At 34.2% G+C, this 21,068-nt stretch overlaps 1 protein-coding gene across 1 annotated transcript; it reads right to left on the bottom strand.

The window, feature by feature from the left end:
• Positions 1–4,612: 4,612 nt before the first annotated feature.
• On the bottom strand, positions 4,613–18,960 carry LOC134254801 (uncharacterized; the record flags this gene model as incomplete). The annotated part of the gene is made up of 6 exons (XM_062737322.1): positions 4,613–4,925; positions 8,673–8,818; positions 13,086–13,245; positions 16,489–16,685; positions 17,752–17,941; positions 18,578–18,960. Coding segments are annotated over 6 exons (1,323 nt in total), but the record flags the coding sequence as incomplete, so codon positions are not given.
• Positions 18,961–21,068: the final 2,108 nt, after the last annotated feature.

Genomic DNA, 21,068 nt, shown 5'->3' with positions numbered 1-21,068 from the left:
TTGACAATTATTGAATAAAGCAATCAAAGGTAAAATATAACTTTTATTAATATCACAGTGATATATTTTGGCACAGTCTATAGCATGGTTTGAACATATAATCATATCTGGTATCTAGAGAAAATTAACTTCTCCCCTAAAAATGTCTTAGGGGAAAAAAAAAGAAATAATAAAAAACAAGAGATGCTCGTGAAACACTTATGCCCCCTCCCTCTTGGATAAACATGTGAAGAAAATGAACAGAAACTGCAAATAATACATTAAGGACGTTCGATCCTGAGATTTTGAGTGGATTTTGGTCATGTCTTTTATTTATAAAATTCTGCATCATTTTTAAGTTCTAACAATAAATCTGAATTCTACAATGCAAATTGAACTATAATCAATCAAAAAACAGCGATTAAATTCCATTCAAGTAGAATTAAGCTAGGGACTATATTTTGTGGCGGAAGGTTTTTTAGACGAAAATGATCAGTTTTTCCCCTTTTGAACTATAACTGTATTGTTAATTTTAGATTCCTATTTCTCCATGCTGGTTGCACAGAAAGCTGTTTTTTGCAGTAAAACGTGTTATGCTGGTTCTGCAATATCTATTAAATTATTTCTTATGAATTCTTTCAACAAAGTGTGACAAATATAGTAAATGTATTCTGAAAATCCCGGAAAAAATTGAGTCAATTTTAACGTAAAATTGACACTTTTTTAGTAATATTTGAAAATTTACATCATATACCCCCACTTTTGATGTTCTTTTCTAAATATTCAAGATAACTTTGACCTATTTGCTTAAAATCAGAAAATGTTTAGGACTTTAAAATAATTTTCTTGCTTATTAAATTTTCAATGCCAGAAAAATCACATTTATTAGTGCAGAAAGGTTAAATAATTGATTATGCGAAGCAATTTGAAACTTTTTCTTCATCAAAATTTTAAAGTGTCCTTTTTTAAATAGACTTAGAGTTCATTTTGTTTCATGCATTATTTGGATAAAAATATTGAAGGGAAAACGTCGAAGATGTAATTTTTAATAAAACACAAATTTCAGTGCAAAATGGTCATATTAAATGTACTGTAGCACCAAAAGAAGCATTGACCCTTGTTTTTTGATTTGAATTTTAATTAAGCTATGTATGTAGAAACTAAAAATATACTTGGCAAAAAAGTTTTAAAACTTTAAATATCAGGATCGAACGTCGTTAATTGGAATTTTTCTAAGTCCAAGGGGCATAACTCTGCCAAAAATTGCTTGATCCTATCCAAAACATAACTTGACTTAGATATTCTTATGATGAATCTATATATCAAATTTCATTTCAGTATGTGCAGCTTCTGCAATAGGGCTGGGCAAAAATATTGATATTTCTGTATATTGCAATACAATGACAAAAAATATATAGTATTGCAATACGTTTCGGTAATATCAATATGCCGGCAAAATCCCTGACTAAGGAATTTTATCATTAAAGTATAATAACCAGAAGTCTCTGTCGAGACTGTAGCTCTACTGGTACTGATCAAAAACCGATGCACAGAATTATGTATCTTAGTGTAGTCTACTTGTGTGATAAGTTATATTGAAATCAGACCAAAACTGTAGAAGGAGTAGCATTTTAAAGGAATTCCACAGAAAATTCTACTTTTAGTAACCATGGCAACACCGCTCATCGAAATCAAAAACCGATGCACTATTCTATGTATCTTAGTGTAGTCTACTTGTGTGCCAAGTGATATTGAAATGAGACTAAAACTGTAGAAGGAGTAGCGTTTTAAAGAATTTCTCAGAAAATTCTATTTTTAGTAACCATGGCAACATCGTTCATCGAAATCAAAAACCGGTGCACTATTTTATGTATCTTAGTGTAGTCTACTTGTGTGCCAAGTTATATTGAAATCAGACCAAAACTTTAGAAGGAGTAGCATTTTAAAGGAATTCCTCAGAAAATTCTATTTTTAGTAACCATTGCAACACCGCTCATCAAAATCAAAAACTGATGCACTATTTTATGCATCTTAGTGTAGTCTACTTGTGTGCCAAGTGATATTGAAATGAGACTAAAACTGTAGAAGGAGTTGCATTTTAAAGGAATTTCACAGAAAATTCTATTTTTAGTAACCATGGCAACATCGTTCATCGAAATCAAAAATCGATGCACTATTTTATGCATCTTAGTGTAGTCTACTTGTGTGCCAAGTGATATTGAAATGAGACTAAAACTGTAGAAGGAGTTGCATTTTAAAGGAATTTCACAGAAATTTCTATTTTTAGTAACAATGACAACATCGTTCATCGAAATCAAAAATCGATGCACTATTTTATGTATCTTAGTGTAGTCTACTTGTGTGCCAACTTATATTGAAATCAGACCAAAACTGTAGGAGTAGCGTTTTAAAGGAATTTCTCAGAAAATTCTATTTTTAGTAACCATGGCATCACCGTTCATCGAAATCAAAAACCGATGCACTACTTTATGTATCTTAGTGTAGTCTACTTGTGTGCCAAGTTATATTGAAATCAGACCAAAACTGTAGAAGGAGTAGCGTTTTAAAGGAATTACTCAGAAAATTCTATATTTAGTAACCATGGCAACACCGTTCATCGAAATCAAAAACCGATGCACTATTTTATGTATCTTAGTGTAGTCTACTTGTGTGCCAAGTTATATTGAAATCAGACTAAAATTGTAGGAGGAGTAGCGTTTTGAAAAATTGTTTACAGACAGACGGACAGACAGACAGACAGATGGACGGACGCCGGACACATCACTATCGCATAAGCTCTTCTGGTCTCTGACCAGTAGAGCTAAAAATAAATATGAGAAAGGTTGTTATAAAGCCAAATAGTAAGACAGATGCTGTTTTATGAGTGTATTTCAGAGCATAACTTTAATAAAAGCGTGATCAACAAGATTTTTTTTTCGTTTTGCTTACTTATCATATTTAAGTACATTCTGCATGTTAAAGTTAATATAATAAGAAAATTATATTTTAATAACGATAAAAATATTGCAATACATATTGCAATACAGTTAAAAATATCACAATATATCACAATATGAAATCCATGGCCAATACCCAGCCCTATTCTGCAAAGAAAATGAATAGAAAATGTTGGTAGATTGACAGACAGACAGACAGTAGCAAAGCAATATGCCCTCCCTTCTTCAGAGGGTGGCAATTAAAAATAATGCCACTGTAAAATCCTTTTGTTCATTGATGCCTTATTTTCTTCACACAGTTTTTCATGATCAAGTCTATCAATTAAGGGTATATAAGCATTAAAAAAATTTCAATTGCAAAATGCATAAACTTAAGTTATATAAGTTACATAAAATGCACATATATCACAGTTCTGCACACAAATATTAGTAATATTAGTCTTTCATTGACAACTTTTCAAGGAATAACTGTCTTATTTTTCATTTTCATGATGTGATCAATCGACTGGCTTGCGTGATAATTTGCATAAACGCCTTTATGCATAAAATTATCACGCAAGCCAAATGATTGATCATCGTCATGAAATCAAAAAATCTGACAGTTATTCCTTATATTTACATGCTCTTGATTCCACCAATCCAAGTGCTACAAGCCCTGCTTCTGTCTAGCTATTTGTCCCGCCCTGCACGTGATTTTTTTTAACCGCGCCTATCGATGAACCAGTGCATTGATGGAGAAATAAAATACATTAACTACCCGTATTTGTAATTTTATCTTGGACAAAGACATTGGAAATGTAAATATATAGAGGATATTCAATGTTTTGTAGTTGAATATGGAATTTATTTCACGAGTGGGACAGGATTTTTTATATTTTCACGAGTGCGAAGCACGAGTGAAAATATCAAAAAATCCTGTCTCATGAGTGAAATAAATTCCATATTCAACTACAAAACATTGAATTTTCTGTTTATTACATTTTAAAAAAAAAAATTCTTTGATTTTTCCTTTGCCCCTGTCTTTTTGTAATATAGTCATAGGCTCGTGACGTCATAGTTGAGCGGTTGAGACGTCATAGCTAAGTGAGGTGAAAAGACTGTAAACATGAATTTAGCAACATATTTTTGGTAATTTTGACAGTTTTATTCGCTGTCAGAATGGTTTATTTATTTCCATCTATCTTATATTAGGTCAAGGAAGTTTTTTTTACAGCAATCTTCGTTATGGGAAGGGAAATCGAGAGTTTTCCCGCACTTCTGATATTCGTCACACTGTGACAGAATATCATTTTGATATCCTTTCACACTGTGACAGGATATCATTTTTATTCAATGAATAAATTACAGTATTTCACGGGTAAAAATGTAATAGATATGGATCATTCATCCAATGGTGGACCATTACATATGATTTCCTCCTATGTGAAAATGACAAACCATCTCTTGGATTATAATACATGAATCAGAAATGCATACATTATCTCTGTCAACAAATAATTAACATGTAAATCTGTATCCATCTACCCTTTGCTGGTCAGTCAGCATAAGACTAATGTATGCAATTTCTAAAAAATCAATGCATTGCAAACTCTCTCAAATATCTCAAGGTGATAAGCCGGCCCCCATTAATTTTCTGTTTTCTCTCCCCCCCTCCCCCAAACAAAATGCTGAGGGAATTGAACATTTTGTTACTACATGTAACTATGATAAAGATATGTTTACCATAAGGCAATGCATGATTCTTAAGAAAATGACCATTCTACATCTGATCCTTCAGTATTGAGTGAACTAGCAAACTGTGAGGAGTAGGATCCGTGGAATCCCACGGGATTGTAATGGCTGGTCTGGGAATCACTGTTGATGACGACACACGTGGAGGCCTCTATAGACTGGTAACTGTCTGTGGAGCAAACTAGAAGTCTGTGGCTCTCCTCTGTTGTTTTGTCAGCCATCTTATCCTCTTCTGAGGTCACAGGGGTCTCAACAGAGCTGGAAAATGTTAATGACATAATCACTCAGACAAATAATAATTGAGGTTTGTAAGGAAATTTATTTTTGCCCCCCATTTTATTTTGGTCCTTTGCACCCTACTTACAGATGGGATAATTCAAAGAAGGGTTGAATTCAAAGAACACATTAGAACTGTGACTAGGCAAATTCAAAATGGAGCAAAACTGCTTTCAAGTGTGAAAGAGCAAAAATAATGAAAGAACAAGAGGCCCATGGGCCACATTGCTCACCTGAGTACTGTAGCTTAGAAAAAGTAGAAATTGGTTTATTATTGAAAAGTTAAAATCCAAAAGTAATCCCATGATCAATCATGTATTTGTTATTCTTCAAAGAATTTTCCCATATATTTCTATGTAAAACTTTGGTCGGCCATTGGCCCCGCCCTACCCCCTGGGGTCATGATTTGAACAAATTTGAATCTACACTACCTGAGCATGCTTCCATATAAATATGATGAATAATGGCTTTGTCATTCTTGAGAAGAAGATTTTTAAAGAATTTTCCCATTAATTTCTATGTAAAACTTTGGTCGGCCATTTTGGCCCCGCCCCATCCCCGGGGGTCATGATTTGAACAAATTTGAATCTTCACTACCTGAGGATACTTCCATATAAATTTGATGAATTATGGCTTTGTCATTCTTGAGAAGAAGATTTTTAAAGAATTTTCCTATATATTTCTATGTAAAACTTTGGTCGGCCATTTTGGCCCCGCCCTACCCCCAGGGGTCATGATGTGAACAAACTTGAATCTTCACTACCTGAGGATGCTTCCATATAAATTTGATGAATTATGGCTCTGTCATTCTTGAGAAGAAGATTTTTAAAGAATTTTCCTATATATTTTCATGTAAAACTTTGGTCGGCCATTTTGGCCCCGCCCTACCCTCAGGGGTCATGATTTGAACAAACTTGAATCTTCACTACCTATGGATGCTTCCACATAAATTTGATGAATTATGGCTCTGTCATTCTTGAGAAGAAAACCTTTAAAGAATTTTCCTATATATTTCTATGTAAAACTTTGGTCGGCCATTTTGGCCCCGCCCTACCCCTGGTGGTCATGATTTGAACAAACTTGAATCTTCACTACCTGAGGATGCTTCCATATAAATTTGATGAATTATGGCTCTGTCATTCTTGAGAAGAAGATTTTTAAAGAATTTTCCTATATATTTCTATGTAAAACTTTGGTCGGCCATTTTGGCCCCGCCCTACCCCTGGGGGTCATGATTTCAACAAACTTCAATCTACACTACCTGAGGATGTTACCCCATAAGTTTCATCTTTCCTGGCACAGTGGTTCTTGAGAAGAAGATTTTTAAAGAATTTTCCAATATATTTCTATGTAAAACTTTGGTCGGCCATTTTGGCAAAACCCGCCCTACCCCCGGGGGTCATGATTTGAACAAACTTGAATCTACACTACCTGAGGATGTTACCCCATAAGTTTCATCTTTCCTGGCACAGTGGTTCTTGAGAAGAAGATTTTTAAAACATGCCACCAAATTTTCATTAATTCCCAATTATCTCCCCTTGAATGAGGGCGTGGCCCTTCATTTGAACAAACTTGAATCCCCTTCACCCAAGGATGCTTTGTGGCAAGTTTGGTTGAAATTGGCCCAGTGGTTCTTGAGAAGAAGTCGAAAATGTGAAAAGTTTACAGACAGACAGACAGACAGACGGACGGACAGACAGACAGACAGACGGACAGACGGACAGACAGACAGATGGACAGACGGACGCCGGACAAAATGTGATCAGAAAAGCTCACTTGAGCCTTCGGCTCAGGTGAGCTAAAAAGTGAGCAAGCTCACATACCCCACACTCCCCCAAAAGTCGAAGTGCTGAAATTCCCGGAAAATTTAAAGGAATCGGAATTTCTTGGTAATATGCACATCTACACATTGTGTCCTGAATATCTGCAAAGTTTCAAGAAATTGTGTGCAGCGGTTTATGAGGAGTTGCGCTGACAAACTGTTTATCTCTATATTAAATTTAAGATATGGACAAAAATCTCAGTGTAAAAGTGCGAAAATGCCCGGAAAAAATAAAGGAATTGGAATTTCCTGGTAATATGCACATCTACAAATTGTGTCCTAAGTATCTGCAAAGTTTCACGAAATTCTGTGCAGCGGTTTTTGAGGAGTTGCACTGATAAAACTAAGTTGAAAAGTGCCGAAATTCCAACAAAAGTAAAGGAATCGGAATTTCCTGGTAATATGCACATCTATACATTGTGTCCTTAATATCTGCAAAGTTTGACGAAATTCTGTGCAGTGGTTTATGAGGAATTGCGCTGACATAATGTTCATCTCTATATTCAAGGTATGGACAAAAATCTAAGTTGAAAAGTGCCAAAATTCCCAAAAAAATAAAGGAATCGGAATTTCCTGGTAATATGCACATCTACACATTGTGTCCTAAATATCTGCAAAGTTTGATGAAATTCTGTGAAGTGGTTTATGAGGAGTTGTGCTGACAAAATGTTCAACTCTATATTCAAGGTATGGACAAAAATCTAAAATTTTATCATTTTAGTGTGGAAATTCCCAGAAAAAATGAAGGAATTGGAATTTCCTGGTAATATGCATATCTACACAATGTGTCCTTAATATCTGCAAAGTTTGATGAAATTCTGTGCAGCGATTTAAGAGGAGTTGCGCTGACAAACTGTTCATCACTATATTCAAGATATGGCCAAAAAATCTTAATAGGAAGTGTGGAAATTCCCAGACAAAAATAAAGGAATCGGAATTTCCTGGTAATATGCACATCTACACATTGTGTCCTAAATATCTGCAAAGTTTGATGAAATTCTGTGCAACGATTTAAGAGGAGTTGCACTGACAAACTGTTCATCTCTATATTCAAGATATGGCCAAAAAATCTAAGTTGGAAGTGTGGAAATTCCCAGACAAAAATAAAGGAATCGGAATTTCCTGGTAATATGCACATCTACACAATGTGTCCTAAATATCTGCAAAGTTTGATGAAATTCTGTGCAGTGGTTTAAGAGGAGTTGCACTGACAAATGTTCATATCTATATTCAAGATATGGCCAAAAAATCTAAGTTGGAAGTGTGGAAATTCCCAGACAAAAATAAAGGAATCGGAATTTCCTGGTAATATGCACATCTACACATTGTGTTCTAAATAACTGCAAAGTTTGATGAAATTCTGTGCAACGATTTAAGAGGAGTTGCGCTGACAAACTGTTCATCTCTATATTCAAGATATGGCCAAAAAATCTAAGTTGGAAGTGTGGAAATTCCCAGACAAAAATAAAGGAATTGGAATTTCCTGGTAATATGCACATCTACACATTGTGTCCTAAATATCTGCAAAGTTTGACAAAATTCTGTGCAGTGGCTTAAGAGGAATTGCGCTAACAAATTGTTCATCTCTATATTCAAGGTATGGCCAAAAACCTAAGTTAAAAAGTGTAAAAATTCCCGGAAAATTTAAAGGAATTGGAATTTCTTGGTAATATGCACATCTACACATTGTGTCCTGAATATCTGCAAAGTTTCAAGAAATTCTCTGCAGCAGTTCATGAGGAGTTGCACTGACAAAAAACAGGACTGACGGACTGACTGACACTCTGATTGAATGACGGACGGGTCAAAAACATTATACATCACGCAACTTGTTGCATGGGGTATAATATGGGATGAAAACAACCCTATATACAGTATTGAAAATGTTGTTATAAACTGTAGCTTACCTTCTGTTGTAGCAATAGATGGATGGCAACATGATACAGATCGATGCTATACTGAGCCAGGTAGAGAGATGGACATCTGGGTGCCAGTGAAATGGCTGCTCATCAAACAAAGTCCAAAACAACACAACAACCGGGGTCTGTAGGCTCTAACAATCACAAAATGCCAAATAAGATGAATTATAATAGTAATTAATTCTTCTATATACATGTACTAATAAATAATTTAAAAGTTATATCCCCTTCATTGGAGTAAAAGACTTCAATCTTTCAGGTCTGTTTACCTAACAAGGTGGTTGGAAGCAATTTCAAGGGGGGATAGAGAAATTCCTTGATAAGTAAAAACTAGAGGTACTGTTAGCACTGAGCTCACTAAGTGATACCCCCTGCTTCCCATATGATTATAATGGCAAAGTCCATGTTTTGCTCTAGGAGACACGAAAAAAGTGTCAGATCAGAAAATAAATAGGAGGTGCACAATGGCATTATGTAATAAAGAATCTATGAAAGTATCATTAAGTTTTATTCAACAGTAGAGGAGGAGATGCAGATAAGAGATGGGTATCCTTCAATATTATAGAGAGAATAGCAGGTATCCATGTTTTGCTATGGGGAATCCAAAATATGTGTCCGATCAAAAAGTAAAATAGGAGATGCATAGTGGAACTCATCGTCGCAAACCACGTCCAAAATGTACGGTCCTCTCCCATTCCGGCCATGGTTGCATGAGACGAGATTTTCTCGTAGCTCATTAAAGTATTGACCAATGCGAGTAAAGCATAGTCGGAAATTGACCTTTAATGCGACCTTTCAATACCCAATCGCAGTGTAGGAAATACTGCTAATGTAATTTTTTGATTTCAATTGTGATGGAAACAAAACTTGTCATTGACTGAATATGACGTCACAATAGAGAGGCGTAAATATTCAAAATTATGACACTTTTTGTGATCAAGCAGCTACGGGTAGGAGAGATCTATATGTAGACTCCGGACCATGGCTTGAGATGATGAGTGGAACTATGTAACAAAGATTCTGTGAAAGTATCATTAAATTTCATTCAGCAATATACGAGGAGTTGCGGATAAGAGATGGGTATCCCAAAATGTAATGGACGGACAGACATACACACAGAAGGACAGACCAACTTACAGATGGACAGACATCATAATTACTATATACTAGTACTCTCCCACTTTTCAAGCCGGGGTATACCAAAATGTACATGTCCATCAAACACCGTTCCAATATCGCAGCTCATAGCCAAAGTTAAAAGATTTATTTCAAAAGTACATCAAACTCCAATGTCAAGAGGTCAAATGGTACCCAAAGTAAGATCTTGTCACAAGGAATGTGAAATAGAAAAGCCCTAGCACCAACCATTCCAAAGTTAGGCCAAGGTTTGAGTAGTTCAAAAGTAGGTAACATGCTAAGATCATGAGGTATAGAATACTGGTAACCAAAAGAAAGGTATTACAAGGAATACACATATGTTATATGAAAGCCCTTCCATCAACCTTTCAAAAGTTATGGCCAAGGTACACAAGCGCATCTGATTAACTTTGGCCATACTGTTTACCAGATTTCCCCCCATGTAATACCTATTGTGAACCCATCCTACCCCCAGTGGTCATTATTTGAACAATTTATAATCTACTCTACCCCAGGATCTTCCACATGTGGTTCTTGAGAAGAGGATTTAAAAAAAAAATCCTACATGTATGTATTTCAATGTAAAACTTGGATTTCATATGGTGGCCCTGCCCTATACCACAGGGTCATGATTTTCACAATTTAGAATCTACAATACCCCAGGATGCTTCCACATAAGTGTCAGCTTTTCTGACCCAGTGGTTCTTGAGAAGAAGATTTTTAAAGATTTTACCTTTATACGGGGTATATGAATGTAACACTTGCATTTCATACTTTGGCCACGCCATACTGCCTGGGGGGACATGGTTTTAACAATTTAGCATTTACTCTACCCCAGGACGCTTCCACATAAGTTTCAGCTTTTTAGACCCAGTGGTTCTTGAGATTTTTTATGACCCCACCCTATTTTTGTCTTTTCTTCATTTTCTCCCCTTGTAAAGGGACTTGACCCTTTATTTTTTAAAAAAATTTAAACTCCTCTTAACCCAAGGATGCTTTGTACCATGTTTGCCCAGTGGTTCTTGAGAAGAAGTTGAAAATGTGAAGAGTTTACAGACAGAGGGACGGATGACAGACAAGCAACTAGAGGTACTGTGATACATGTACCCCCGCCTCCCATATGATTATAATGGCAGTGTCCATGCTTTGCTGTGGGAAACCCAAAATATTTATTAATCAAAAAGTAAAATAGGAGGTGAACAATTGCAATATGTAATATAAGATTCTTTGAAAGTTTCATTAAATTTTATTCAGTGGTATGAGAGGAGTCGCGGATAAGAGATGGGTACCCCAAAGAGTAACAAACCGACGCACATACAGATGGACGGACGGACATACTGATTGCTATATACCTTTCCACTTTTCTAGCAGGGGGGGGGGGGGGTTAAATCTACACCTCCTAAGGATGCTTTTGAATTAATATGACACTTAACGGCTTTGTTGTTCATAAGATGAAAATTATTATTGATAAAGTCTTTACATTTCTCTAATGGCTCCTCTATCCTACCAAGTACCAATTGTCACAATGTAAACATGTTTAAATTTACATAACCTATTTTGATGCTTGTATGTTGATGATCAATCATGGCTTTGTTGTTTTTTGTGAAGAATTTTAACTAATTTTCCCATGTATTCCTACATAAAATATTGATCATCCACTGTGGCCCGACTCTTCCCCCTGGGATCATAATTTGAACAAACTTAAATCTACACTACCTTTTTTGATGCTTCCATATAACTCTGACCAATCATGGCTTTGCTGTTCTTGAGAAAAAGATTTTTAAAAGATTTTTCCTATGTAAAATTTTGACCCCCCAGTGTGCCCCCATCCTACCCAGAGGGTCATGATTTGTATTTCTTTGCTAAACTTTGATACCCAATGTGGCCCCACCCTACCCCAGGGGTCATAATTTGAACAATTCTGAATCTTCACTACCAGAGGATGCTTCCACATGAGTTTCATCTTTCCTGGCCCAGTGGTTCTTGAGAAGAAGATTTTTAAAGATTTTTCCTATGTATTCCATGTTAAACTTTGATACCCCATTGTGGCCCAACCCTACTCCCGGGGGTCATGATTTGAACAAACTTGAATCTACACTATATGAGAATGCTTCCACATGAATTTCATCATTCCTGGCTCAGTGGTTCTTGAAAGGAAGATTTTTAAAGATTTTCCCTATTTATTCCTATGTTAAACTTTGATACCCCATTGTGGCCCCACCTAACTCCCAGGGGTCATGATTTGAACAAACTTGAATCTACACTACATGAGGATGCTTCCACATGAGTTTCATCTTTCCTGGCCCAGTGGTTCTTGAGAAGAAGATTTTCAAAAGATGCCATTAATTTTTCACTAATTCACAATTATCTCCCCTTGAAAGATGGGATGGCCCTTCATTTGAACAAACTTGAATCCCACAATTTTGGTACACTCTTGATACTTACTTTGTTAATTTAATATCCAGAAGCAGAGAAAAAGATTTTTAAAGAATTCATGTATTTTCACTATACCTGGGGCCATAAAATTCACAATTTTGGAAAGGCACTCTTACTCATCATAAATATGTACTTAGTTGGTTTCTTTGAGCAGAGAAGAAGATTTTCAAAGAAATAATGCATTTTTCACTACCTACTTAGCAACTTGAACCCAGGGGCATGAATTTCACAATTTTGGTAAAGGACTCATTGCTGATTACAATCATGCAAACAGTTTGTCACCTCTTAAAGAAGAAGATTTTTAAAGATTGCATTAATTTTAGTGGTTTTGGCCCCACCCCTCAGGCCCCAGGGGGGCAAGATTTACCCATAGATGCTTTGTGCTAAATTTGGTTGAAATTGGTTCTGTGGTTGCAGTGAAATTGAAATGTTAACCACTTTTACAAAAATATATCAAACTTTACCCTTGGCCATATCTTTTGAACAGTTGGTACTAGGGCTTTCATACTTCAGTCACATGGGTATTCATTGTGACAAAGCCATTCAATGGGTAAAAATATTTTTGACCTTGTGACCTTGACCTTAGAGTTTTGCCCACTTTTAAAAAACTTTAACCTTGGCCATAACTTTTAAACAATAAGTACTAAGGCTTTCCGTATTTAACAGGTGTATTCCTTGTCAAAAGACCTTCCTTTGGATATCAACAATTTTGACTTTGACCTTGGAGTTTGACTTGCATTTTTAAAACTTCAACACTCGCTACAAGCTGCCATACAGAGGCATCGGTGTTTTCACAAACACATCTTGTTTAAATCTTTAAGTCCTTACCATGATAATAATGAGATAATTTGCTCCCTCTGAGAAATGTAAAAATAATACAACAAACAATCGTGTCAGGAGCATGGCTAGAATGGTTATCCCTGAGTACAGGTGTGTGACGGAGGGGCAGTCCGCAGCACCCACAAAACACTCAAAGTTAAAACTCAGTCTGAAAACAAAAACACCACAGCTTATTAACAGGGCTAAAATATAATACATGGGAACATATTTGAAACATATAAACAATACAGTAATTAAAATAAACATCACAGTATTTAAATATCCTCTAATTGACAGAAATACATGTTCATGTATGACTACAAAGCAAGTTTACGTAAAAAAAAAAGATGTGTTTGTGAAACACTGATGCCCCCGTATAGCAAAACAGCAAAGATTAAACTTTTCTAAAATGCAAATTAAATATATCAGTACCCACAGGAGGGTCTTCTCACAAGAAATAAGATTGTGAAATATGAAAGCCCTAGCACCACCTGTTCAAAAGGTATAGCCAAGGATAAGTTTTTGAAAGGTAGGTCAAACTGCAGGGTCAAGGTCAAAGGGTCAAAGTTGTTGGTTTCTTAAGAGAGGTTTTGTTACAAGTATTACATATGTGAAGTATGAAAGCCCTAGCCCTATACATTCAAAAGTTATGGCCAAGATTAAAGTTTTTACAAAGTAGGTCAACCTCCAAGGTCAAAGGGTCAAAGTTCTTGATATCCATGAAAGGTCTTGTCACAAGGATTAAATATGTGAAGTATGAAAGCCTTAGCCCTAGCCCTTTAAAAGTTATAGTTAAGGTTTGTTTTTTTAAAAATAGGTCAAACTACAAGGTCAAGGTCAAAGGGTCAAAGTTCTTGGTATCCAATGAAAGGTCTTCTCACAAGGATTACATATGTGAAGTACAACAAAACTTGTTTAGTACGAACACGGATATTGCGATTTCATGGATATAATGAAGTTTTCTTGGATTCTCCACTTTGAAAATTTTACAAATTCTTGATACAGATACTGTATACAGGGTTATTTTCACCCCTTGTTATTTTTGCTCTTTCACACTTGCAAATAATTTTGCCCCGTTTTAAATTCGCCCAGTAACAGTTTTGTATAAGAAATTATGCTGTGTTCTTTTAATTCGCCCCGTTTTAAATTCAGCAAATTGTAAGAAGGGCGACAGGGGCAAAAATAAAACCGGGCGAAATTTTCCTGTATATAATATAACGAATTACGGATATAGAGAAGTAATTTCACAGGTCCAAGTGACTTTGTAGTAACAGAGTTTTACTGCATGAAAGCCCAAGCCCTTACCGTTTAAAAGTTATGGCCAAGGTTAAATTTTTTTCATATGTACAGAAATCTCCAAGGTCAACGTCAATAGGTCAAAATTGATGGTCAATCAAAATGTAACAATCTGTGAGCCATGGCTCACTAGTAATACCCTAGCTCTGATGTGAATATACACTATATCACATTAATATACACAAGTTCAGTTATGGGATAAATAGGAGGTTAATATATCAAATTCATACAAAAATAAATCCCACCATATGGCATGCCTCAGCAAATAATGAGTTAGAATTTTAAGCATCTGCAATGAGTAGTTACTGAGAAAACTGTGATGAAAATTTGTTATGTATGGTACTGACAGACGCATGGATAAACAGGAAGATGACATCGGATTTGAACAAAAATGAATCCCATTGTATGGTATGCCTCAGTAAAGAACATGTGCTAAAATTTCGGGCATCTGCAGTTAGTAGTTTTTGAGAAAACTGTGACGAAAATTTGTTATGAGTGGTAGGGGCATGGATAAACACGATGATGACATCAGATTTGAACAAAAATGGATCCAATTATATAGCACGCCTCAGCAACAAATGTGCTAAAATTTCAAGCATCTGCAATGAGTAGTTGCAAAAGGTAAAAAATTTGTTACAACAACAGACAAGACAGTGGACAGATACACAATGGCTACAAAGTGAAATATGAAAGTCCTTTGGAGCAAGGGTATAAAAGCAAAAGGCCTCAAGGTTAAAGTTTTTGGCTAGGAAAAAACACAGACAGCTAGAACAGAAAGTAAACTGATGGACACAACAAAAACTATATACCCTCCCATCATAGATTAAACAAAAATGAATCTACACTACCTATTTCTCCTGTAAATATACAGTTGGCTTTGAATACATTGAAAATATAATTTAAATGGTTTCCCTATATGTTCTATGTAAAACTTTGATCAATTTTGGCCCCACCCTAAAAAATATTTGAACAAACTTTAATCTACACTACCTGAGGATGATTCCACATGAGAATCATCTTTCCTGACCCAAAGGTTCTTGAGAAGAAGATTTTTAAAGATTTTCCCTTTATATTCCTATGTAAAACTTTGATCGGTGGCCCCACCCTACCTCCGGGGGTCATGATTTGAACAAACTTGAATCTACACTACCTGAATGATTCCACATGAGTATCACATTAATTGGTTCAAGTTCAGTTAGAAGAAAAATTTTTAAAGATTTTTCCTATATATTCCTATTTAAAACTTTGAAAATGGCCCCACCCTACCCCCGGGGGGTCATGCCTTGAACAAACTTGAAACACTACCTGAGGATGATCCCAAAATTTCATCTTTCCTGGCCCATTGGTTCTTGAGAAGAAGATTTTGAAAGATTGTTCTTATATATTTCTTGGATCAGCCATTTTGGCCCCACCCTAAACCCGGGGGTCATGATTCAAACAAATTTGAATCTACACTACCTGGGGATAATTCCACTTGAGTTTCATCTTTCCTGGCCCATTGGTTCTTGAGAAGAAGATATTTTAAAGATTTTTTCTATATATTCTATGTAAAACTTTGATCGGCCATTTTGGCCCCATTACCCCAGGGGGTTTTTGAACAAACTTGAATCTACACTACCTGAATGATTTGTTTTCATGTTTGGCCCAGTGGTTCTTGAGAAGAAGATTTTTAAAAATGCCATTAATTTTTCTCTAATTCATTATTATCTCCCCTTGGAAAAGGGCCTGGCCCTTCATTTGAACAAACTTGAATTCCCTTCACCCAAGGATACTTTGTACCAAGTTTGGTTGATATTGGCCCAGTGGTTCTTGAGAAGAAGATGAAAATGTGAAAAGTTTACGACGACAACGACGACAACGACAACAACAACGACGACAGACAACGGACAAATTTTGATCAGAAAAGCTCACTTAAGCCTTCGGCTCAGGTGAGCTAAAAAGACAAACTGTACCAGTCAAATTTTATATATCATTCCAAAATCACCAAGTATGAGCTTTTAACAAATTCTTTTAATTTACCTACAAATATAAATACTTGTATACCTACATGCTGAAAATACGCATGGCATTAAGTTAAGAAGGTACACTTGATATGAGAAGAAGAGGACTTAATTACCCTTTCCAGAACATATTGATGGAGGCTGCATCCCCAAATCCAGGAATAAGATCAGTCCAGAAAAGAGCTAACAGAGATAGGAAACAAAATAAGTAGGACCAGAACATTATATACAGGGACTCCAGTGTAACATGGTCTTGTGTTCCTGAAGATTTGGCAGACTTCTCCAAAACAACATTCACTATGGTTTGTGGAATCTGAAAGTAAAAATTCTCACAGGTACTTTCATTTCCTTTTGTAAAGAGGTAATCATCAAAGCATCTGTTAGAAAATGTACTTCTGTAATGATGACATTTTATCTCAATGTAATGGCATATAATTTTGTGATGTGTCCTTATAAAAAAATAAAATTCTCATTGATAATAGTAGAAGGATAAGGTATATGTTTTTTTTAACTGATCAAATGATGAATATGTGGACTTATTTTTAATTAAAGAAAAATTCTTAAATAAAATATTTTAAGATTGCTTAACAATAAAGCACTACAAAGGTTATAACAAAGGTTGTTATGCACCATTCCTCAATATCTAGTAGATTAGACCACTGTAGGCTATAGCTTGAAACGAAACATTATAATGCAAAGATTGTATTTCAAACTACAAATTCCAGAAACTATTACATGTTCACATAGTAATACGTTCTATTTCCACTATTGAAGAGTTATAGTTCTTAGTGCGCTCTTTTGTGAAAAATTCGGAAGATATCTTGAAGATTTTTTTCTAAATTTAACATAAACATGTAAACAACACGTTGAATGTCGATGAACAAATCCTAACAAATGCATATGAAATATTTTATTGTTGTGGACTTTATTTGGATATTAATTTACATCTATTGGTGATCGTATGTATCTATTTATCGTAATGATACATTTAAAGACAAAATACATTTCGGAAATGTGCATATTTTTTCTCTAATGGACGATAAAGTTATCCCCCCTCTTTTTTCATATGTCTTTTAGTTCTTCTATTCTTTAGTTAGAATGACAAATGCACTGAACATTTAAAATTGGATTGATAATGGCATGTTTTTTATTATCCGCATTGCCATGCTGTCCCAGTCAGACGACCAAACGCATCTCTAATTCTGAAGAGTTCACTAATGGAAATACAACGTATTTGAGCAAACAAGTTAATTGATTTCTAAAATACATATATACAAGGTACACATGTATATCAAACAATATGTGCTCATAATACACAGTTTCAACTTAAAACCATCAAACATATTCTGAAGGAATATTCTTTCTGAGTGAATACTTACAAAACCCACAAAGTAGCATAGAGGCCATAGAATCCCTGCAATGCCAGAAGCTCCACCGTCATCTTTCTTTGAAGATTCATTTTCTAGATTTGGAAATATGCTTGGTATTAGAGCAATAAGCTCTGCACAGAACACCATAACAGCTGAGATTGCTTTCTGAATAGAAGGTTTCCTTCGAAGAATGATAAACCTAGTATAGTTAAAAACAAGAATAAAAATAAAAGTAATTAAAATAGGTACATGTAGCATTTTAAACCTGATCACTGATAGACCTCATAGAGTATTATACATATAGAAAGGATAATGATCCAATGAAGAACTTAAATTTATCAAGCGAGGTTTGATGAGGTGGTCAAATGAGCTATATAGTTAATTCAATCAATCATGCATATTTATAATTTGAGGATTATTTTTTCAAATCATTTTTAAATGAAGCAGCTTCATTTAAAAATGATTTGAAAAAATAATCCTCAAATTATAAATATGCATGTTCAAGCATACAAGTAAAAACAGTGGAGCATTCATTTTAAACAAGATTTTGTATTCGGTGAACAAAGGTTGATTTAATTGCCAGCTTAATTTTAGTCGATTGTAATCTATCAATTAATAGTGTTTGTTATCGACCTTACAGAAGGAGGAATATGATATAAGGCAGGTTTGATCAACAGTGGCCAGATTAACAGCTCAGTTGATATAGCACCTGACTAGTGATTCAGGAGACCCAAGTTTGAATCCTGGTTTGGTGCATATAAAAAACAAGATTTTAATATATCTGATAAAGGATCTAGAAAAATAATTATGTATATGTATCTGTGATCTAACAAACCTTGTCAAGAATGTCACAGGTATTGCAAAATTAGTTGCAAGTGCTTGTAGATATGGAGCTGTACGAGATCCATTGGCTGCATATACGAGAAAAATAGTAGACACCGCATCAGCAAGTCCGACAAAAAACAAGTCTCTTTTGCCTGAATTCACTTTTGCTTGGAACACATTTAGTACTTTTCCGAGTAATAAGATTGACGCTAATATCACTGTTGCTAGTACAAAATTAATTATGCTTACAATAAATATGACAGCGTAATTGTCTATCACATGTGCCGTTGAATTTCCACTTTTGTTGGCGGGTATCGTGGAGCTGCCAGCCATTGAATCCAACCATAATGGCGTGAAAATGGTTGATGTTGAAAGTCCAGTTACAATTCCAAATGCAAAGAAGCAGATATGTATTTTCGTTTACAAATTCCAGAAATAATGCTATAGTACATGCCCTGATTGATGATTGCATATATTTACTGAAAAAAGAGTTTTTATGTGCATAAACAACATATTTTTATTGGAAATTGTGAATATTATCAAACATTCTCAAAGAAGTTTCAAGAAAATGCCAAATAAAATATTTTTAAGGAATATTTTATTTGACAGAAAAATTACAGGGGTATACCCCAAATTTTAGGGTATAATGACCTGAATGACCTGATAAAATGAAAACCTTTAATAAAAGCAAGTTTTCATAATATTTGTTGCATTTTTCAAATCTAATTTATTTTCAGTAAGATAAATAAAGGTTTAACAAAAAGATTTTTCAAAAATATCGATTTTTAATTGCTCAAATGTGCTTTTAAAGAATTCCCTAATAATTTGATGTTCATTAATATATTCTTTTATTTCAGTCTTCATTCCATTTAAATAAATTTTTGAATGGTAAATATATGGAAAAATAATTTTAAAACTGTCAAGGTGTACATGTCTCTTTAATTCTGATTCATATTTTTAAGACCACAAAATGTATAATACACAATATCATGCATTTTATTGTAGAACTCATTGTCATGCATTTTTGCTGTGCTAAGGTTTTTTGGGCACAATAAAAATCTTTGAAGTAACTTTGAAAGCTTTGAAAAAATTAATGAACTTCGATTTTTTAATGAACAAAATTTATGAGAGACTGCATGGTAGGCAAATGTCAATTTCCAAATGCAAGAAAAAATGCAAATGTTTTAAATATACCTGGAGGAAATAAATGTTTTAAAACTTTGAGGAAGAAATTTAATTTATTTTTTTTCTTAATATTTGTATTTATTTGTATTTTCAAAACTTACAAACAGTCAGTTTACTACTAAAGTAATTTTTATTATTAAATAATATGTCGAATGAATGAAATATCTTGGGGATATAATTTCAAGTAGGATAAAAAGAATCACGAAAATTTTCAGTAAATATGAAAATTATGTAATATCTATGTACTACTTAAAAAAAAAAATTATTATTATTTACTTTTTTGTAAATTTGATAGGGATGCAAACTTCTTTGAACACGTACATGTATATGATCATATGCCAATATTCATCTGCAATATTCTATGGCAAATTGATCAATAAAAAAAAAAACAGTTTTGATATTCAAAAATTGCTTGTTTTTTATGTTTTTATTCTGTCTGATAGTGTCAAAGAGAACATAGAGGCCATACATATCCCCTTTACTACCTGGGGGTATATCCCATTTATGGCTTCTGTAATTATCACCTGTGTATTCCCAGTCAACCATGTTCTGCTGACCTCATACTTCATAAACACACCTCATAGACTCGTAACTCTCTTATTTATCCTTTAAATATTATATTAAAGACAAATTTAACAATAATAATAAAACTTTTGAATTTATATACTTTTGATAAGATTTTGATATGTCTATAACTACAAGTAGAAACAAAATTATTGGTTCATTAAAAATTGTTTTATCATTAACTAAAATTTATATTATGAACATTGATTAATCAAAATATCACGGCATTTCAAAATTTATTTTTTTTCAATTTAAATTGTTCTATTTAGGTATTTTTAAATTAAATTACATTAAAAATTTTGTTTAAGAAACATAGGTGTTGGAACGGGGAGGGGGGTTGGGGGGTTGGGTTGGTAAAGATTGAAATATAACAAAGGAATTGAACATTGGGGCGTAGGTTAAACAACCCGCCCCACCCCACCCCTTCCCAAATTTTTGATTTAGGACAATTTACTGTTTTTTTTTTCTTTTTTGTGTCGTTTAACATATGGGATCATTTGAAAATAAAAAGTTTTTTTTTCTTCAGTGAAATAGCAAGTTTTGGGATGTGTGGAAAATGAGATCTGGTTATTTAAAAATGCAAATTTTTCTTCGATTGAAACCAATAATGATTTTTAAAAAATCAGCTTTAATTTATTTATAAAAAGATATTCAACAATCAAGTCATTCCAAAATATTAGGTCATCAGATTATGTATCGGGTCATTTCAAAATATCAACAACTAGGTCATCAACTTTTTTTTACTATTATAA

This window comes from Saccostrea cucullata, unplaced genomic scaffold (assembly GCF_032062105.1).
Source record: "Saccostrea cucullata isolate Sc308-1 unplaced genomic scaffold, CSIRO_AGI_Scuc_v1 ctg75, whole genome shotgun sequence".
Taxonomy (NCBI): domain Eukaryota; kingdom Metazoa; phylum Mollusca; class Bivalvia; order Ostreida; family Ostreidae; genus Saccostrea; species Saccostrea cuccullata.
The sequence above is the reverse complement of the archived record's forward strand: the minus strand, read 5'-3'. Positions and strand labels throughout refer to the sequence as shown.